This window comes from Coregonus lavaretus (genome assembly GCF_964263955.1).
Source record: "Coregonus lavaretus genome assembly, chromosome: 6".
Classification (NCBI taxonomy): Eukaryota; Metazoa; Chordata; class Actinopteri; order Salmoniformes; family Salmonidae; genus Coregonus; species Coregonus lavaretus.
The window spans coordinates 62,775,018-62,781,017 of NC_139993.1; the positions used below are offsets into that span (position 1 = coordinate 62,775,018).

Below are 6,000 nucleotides of genomic sequence, written 5' to 3' on the forward strand. Positions count from 1 at the left end.
ATATGTTTTTCATCGGCAGGGACTGGGAAACTGATCAGAATTGAAGGAACGATGGATGGCGCTAAATACAGGGAAATTCTTGAGGGAAACCTGTTTCAGTCTTCCAGAGATTTGAGACTGGGACAGAGGTTCACCTTCCAGCAGGACAATGACCCTAAGCATTCTGCTAAAGCAACACTTGAGTGGTTTAAGGGGAAACATTTAAATGTCTTGGAATGGCCTAGTCAAAGCCCAGACCTCAATCCAATTGAGAATCTGTGGTATGACTTAAAGATTGCTGTACACCAGCGGAACCCATCCAACTTGAAGGAGCTGGAGCAGTTTTGCCTTGAAGAATGGGAAAAAATCCCAGTGGCTAGATGTGCCAAGCTTATAGAGACATACCCCAAGAGACTTGCAGCTATAATTGCTGCAAAAGGTGGCTCTACAAAGTATTGACTTTGGGGGGGTGAATAGTTATGCACATTCAAGTTTGTTTTTTTGTCTTATTTCTTGTTTGTTTCACAAGAAATAATATTTTCATCTTCAAAGTGGTAGGCATGTTGTGCAAATCAAATGATACAAACCCCCCCAATTTTCATTCCAGGTTGTAAGGCAACAAAATAGGAAAAATGCCAAGGGGGATAAATACTTTTGCAAGCCACTGTACCTTTCCAAAATTGTAATCAGTAACGTAACTTTCGGATTACCCAAACTCAGTAACGCAATCTGATTACTTTCAGTTACTTTTGGATTACTTTCCTCTTAAGAGGCATTAGAAGAAGACATCAAACACATTTGGTGTGTCATCATAGTGGTCTCTGATTGGTGGTCATCATTTGGTGTGTCATCATAGTGGTCTCTGATTGGTGGTCATCATTTGGTGTGTCATCATAGTGGTCTCTGATTGGTGGTCATCAATTGGTGTGTCATCATAGAGGTGGTCAGACTCGCTCGGGTGGAACAAACTTAAACTCAGTATAAGAAGACACAGTGGCAGAATAAATTCAACCACACCTTTGTTTCATCACAAAACCGGAGAGTAACCTCTAGACACAGTTTACCTGATGATTATGAATGGTCTGGGGATAGGCTGGGAAGCGGAACTACACCCTTGGGTGTGAATGGGGTTAAACATCTGACCCCTTGACGCTACACCCTTGGGTGTGAATGGGGTTAAACATCTGACCCCTTGACGCTACACCCTTGGGTGTGAATGGGGTTAAACATCTGACCCCTTGACGCTACACCCTTGGGTGTGAATGGGGTTAAACATCTGACCCCTTGACGCTACACCCTTGGGTGTGAATGGGGTTAAACATCTGACCCCTTGACGCTACACCCTTCCTTCCCTTCCCAACCAAATCCAAACCTTACCACAGACAGAGATGTGAGCTGACTGATGCTAATGTCTTGGAACCTGGCACCTGGGCTCTGAGGATGTAGATTAGGCCTAATAGCCTAGTCTCTCCCAGTCTGATGACATTACGGGCTTTCACCCTGCATCCGTAATGTTCTATCTAGACAACACATCACCGAAATGTAAGTAGAGTCATTCTGAGTCATATTTGAGTCATCTCACCCTTCTCTCGCTCTTCTCCTTTAGAAGAGAGGAGCAAAACATTTGCAGTGTTTTCCCGTTATATGTTATCAATAATGCATAAGTCGATCCATCTGTATCCAATCAGCATTTCCAGTGTTTCTCTAACCAGCTGAGGGACATGGAAATAAAGTGTCTGGAAGCCTGCAACTAAATCCACCCCTTAATCCACATCTATTCAGTTTTGTAAATCAACTATCAAACATTATTTTAAGTGAACTAGCCAGCAGGTATAGATTATGTTTAGGTTACCTTTTGAAGTTGTATAACATGTATAAACAGCTTTATTCAAATGAACGAACGTTCTGAAGTCATTCCATGCTCACCCTGCGAAAAGACACCACGTAGAAGGTGTCTCCACGTCGATGAATCTCGTCAAATAAGTCGTTGTAGGTGCGGTGAGGAGCATAGTACACCTGCAGCTCATTACCTGGGCTCCTGTGGGGGGGGGGGGGGGGAGAGAGAGACAAATACAATACAATACTTCAGTTACAGGCTCCACCGTATACAACAAACACCAAAACTCATTTTCTAACTCCTTTCCTTAAGGGCATTTGCATTAATATGCAGTTGAGCTTTTGTTTTCACATGAATCAAACGTGCCTCAGTCTTAGGACCACAAGCCCTAGTCATACAAGCCCTAGTCATACAAGCCCTAGTCATACATTACATTTTTACATTTTAGTCATTTAGCAGACGCTCTTCTCCAGAGATCGACTTAAAGTTAGTGAGTGCATACATTTTTCATACTGGCCCCCCGTGGGAATCGAACCCACAACCCTGGCGTTGCAAGCGCCATGCTCTACCAACTGAGCTACAGGAGGCCCCTACAAGCTCTAGTCATAAAAGCCCTAGTTACACAAGCCCTAGTCACTCAAGCCCTAGTCACTCAAGCCCTAGTCACTCAAGCCCTAGTCACTCAAGCCCTAGTCACTCAAGCCCTAGTCACACAAGCCCTAGTCACTCAAGCCCTAGTCACTCAAGCCCTCGTCATTCAAGCCCTAGTCACACAAGCCCTAGTCACACAAGCCCTAGTCACTCAAGCCCTAGTCAAACAAGCCCTAGTCATACAAGCCCTAGTCAAACAAGCCCTAGTCAAACAAGCCCTAGTCAAACAAGCCCTAGTCATACAAGCCCTAGTCATACAAGCCCTAGTCAGTTTACATGCACACCAATATCCCGTTATTATTCGGGATACTTAAGTATTCTGTTTTTCAGTTGACGCATATCAACATCATATCCCGTTTACAATAACCCGAAAAAGTTTGTATCCCGATTATGAGAAACCCGGATAAGATGCCTGGGATATGCTGATCTTAGACGGGATACTATGGCATGTCAACATCTTATCCTGTTTACTGTTGTTTTTTTGCGGTCTGCGCAGACTCAGTTTCGTATATCATGGGTGTTGTGTGATGACATTTTCATCTGATAGTCAAACAAATCATTAAAAAAAGTAGCCTACCTGCGCAGTTCCACTATAATAATTTGTTTTGCTGATACTCCATACTGGACCGTACAGCCTACTGGCTACTTTCACCCCTAATTTAGAGACATTTCTGCTTATAATTTCCGACATTTGGTAGGCCATATTATTATAATTTCCGAAATAGGCGATTTGTTTGTCAACTATAGTTAGATACATATAGCTCCTCTTCTGTCATAACTTGTTGCCCCAGAAGACTAAATAAAGTAGTGCTCAGCAGAATATTGTCTTACATGGATAGAATGAATGCATTAGTAATCCAGTTAACACCGGTAAAGTTGTCTGTTTCATTTAGGAACCCGGGAGAAAAACGCAATAATTTCAAAACAGTGGAAAGATTGTTCCGGTAGCAAAATGTCCAAATGTCATCAGTTTGACCGGTTTTAAGGAAATGAAAAGCTGAGAAAACTATGAAACATGTTTCTGATAAGACTTCAGTTAATCTTGGGTGCATATTTGATGTGGTTGAAATACTGTCTGCTTGCATAATAGTGGCAAATATAACAGTTATACGGACAGCAAATTAGCATTTTCTCAAGACAAAATGTACATTTGTTGTATAATTTTAGTGCAAGAAATGCATAATTCTGCAGGAGTTAATGTTATATTAAGCTACGTGTGAGAGGTTATAGGCCTACAGTCAGTGTCCAGATTTCAGTTACTATTCCATTTAACCCATATGAAATTAAATTAGGAATATTCTGTTTATTAAATGGTAACAGGGATACTCGTGAGCTGGACATCAAAGGTGCACGTAAACAGCTTATCCCGCATAAGACCTTAAGCGGGATATGAGCTATTAACCGGAAAAATGTGCGCATGTAAACGTGGTCATTCTCTACAGTCTGTATCCCACTTCAGTGACAGACAGTCAGGGTCAAAGGTTAAAGGCAGGGCCCAGAGTGGCTGGTTGGCCGTCAACATGATTTTCAAATGTGGGAAAGTCAAAAGCACGTGGAAAATGTCGGACCATAATAAAATATGAAACATTAGTCCTCTGGGGGCACAACTACAAAATGTCATGTTTCGAATATTTTCATTTTTCCCCCTCATTTAATACTAAAAACAGAACTTGTACTGCAAGTCAATATGTCCATTTTTAAAGGTTGTGTTGGTATGGTGTCCTGAAAGGTCGAAAGCTGTTTTATGATCGGATTTACAACTGGGAAAAGCTTTGCGAGGCCAAAAACTCTAAAGTCAATCAGGCAGATCCAAGAGTGTAAATCCAAAAGCCAGCAGTAAAGACATCTGATAGATACTCCCAGGCAGACTGACGGTCCGAACACTGGAATAAGGTAAACATCTAGAAATATATGTTGTATATACACTCCTCCACTCACTTCTCTTCTGTGGAGTCAGTATACTGGACCCTTATGATCTGGGACACATCAGCCTTCTTATTTTCTTTCTGTATGAAAAGAGAGAGAGAGAGAGAAAAGTTAGTGGGTAGAAAATTAAAATGAATAAGTTAAAACTACTAGTGATACATTCCTTGGCTGTGTCTGTACGTTGGTCCGGTATGTTTCCAGGTGTGTATGTGTTTTCATCCTACACAGTCAATGACAAGCTCCCTGGCCTCTTCTTTTTTTCCCCTCTCTGACGGAGTCCCCTACAGCTCCACAGCCCAGCGGACAGCTGGCTGATACTCTATCCACTTCAGGAAGACGTCACATCACCAAGGCTGTGTTTACACAGGCAGCCCAATTCAGATTTTTTTTTTTTTTTTTTTGCCACTAATTGGTCTTTTGACAAATCAGATCACATCTTTTGCCCATAATTGGGCAAAAGATCAGAATTGGGCTTCCTGTGTAAACACAGCCCAAGTCACAGACCACCTCTACCTCAGGGGCCATGCCAGCCATACCACCTCTACCTCAGGGGCCATGCCAGCCATACCACCTCTACCTCAGGGGCCATGCCAGCCATACCACCTCTACCTCAGGGGCCATGCCAGCCATACCACCTCTACCTCAGGGGCCATGCCAGCCATACCACCTCTACCTCAGGGGCCATGCCAGCCATACCACCTCTACCTCAGGGGCCATGCCAGCCATACCACCTCTACCTCAGGGGCCATGCCAGCCATACCACCTCTACCTCAGGGGCCATGCCAGCCATACAGTTTCCCCCAGACAAATGACATCTCTCCAGACATAATTCAAGTGTTTTCCTGTGGGAGCATGGCTGGGCCCTCCTGAGCTTGGCTTAATGCGTGGTTCTCATTAAAACCTTCAAACCAAGGGCATAGGGAAACAGCTAGCTGTGAATACCTCCAAACAAATGGCTAAAAACTAAACAGACATGTATGCATCATTTATTTGAATGAGTAGAAATAAAACTAAATATGCGTAATGTTTTGATACCACAGGTGGTCATGGTGGGTCACGGGGGCTGTGTATGGTAAATACAGGGAAAACAGAGGTGCAGCTCATTGCTGAACAACTCAACTGTTTCCTTTCAGTAGAAACTCACTCAGTCATTCTGACCTAACCAAGCCGTCAGGTTTCTTGTTGAACAGTTCGCTTTACCTGCTTCACATTACAAGCGATCAATATTACTTCAAATAGCTAACCTCCTAGCTTCACAGAACATTAACACACAAGTACAAATCCTTGCTTGAAACAAAATCATGTCAAGTCTACTAATGTCCTGTCCAATAAACAAACACACTCTCCTCAATCTTTCCACTCTACTTCTGTCCAATAAACAAACACATTGTGAGTAGTTGACCTGACCCACTCCTAAAAACACGCTATGGAGTGGGGCTGTTCTGTACTGGAATCCTTCAACATGTTGGAATCACAAGAACCCTCTATTGAACCCTCTAGTGAAGTCTATAGGGGTCCTGGGAAATATATCTCACTCTTCTCTGACACAGTGCCTGTGTGGCCTGGAGAGAGTGGGAAATTGGACAACTCATTCACCCATCGTCAGC

At 43.1% G+C, this 6,000-nt stretch overlaps 1 protein-coding gene across 1 annotated transcript in view; it reads right to left on the reverse strand.

Annotated features, from left to right (window-relative positions):
- atf6 (activating transcription factor 6) overlaps window positions 1–6,000 on the reverse strand; it is a 71,429-nt gene that overhangs the window by 37,551 nt on the left and 27,878 nt on the right. Inside the window, exons 8-9 of the mRNA XM_084163916.1 lie at window positions 4,406–4,485; window positions 1,906–2,017 (exon numbers count right to left, since the gene is read on the reverse strand). Coding sequence (XP_084020042.1) covers window positions 1,906–2,017; window positions 4,406–4,485 — 192 coding nt within the window. The remainder of the gene's footprint in view (window positions 1–1,905; window positions 2,018–4,405; window positions 4,486–6,000) is intronic.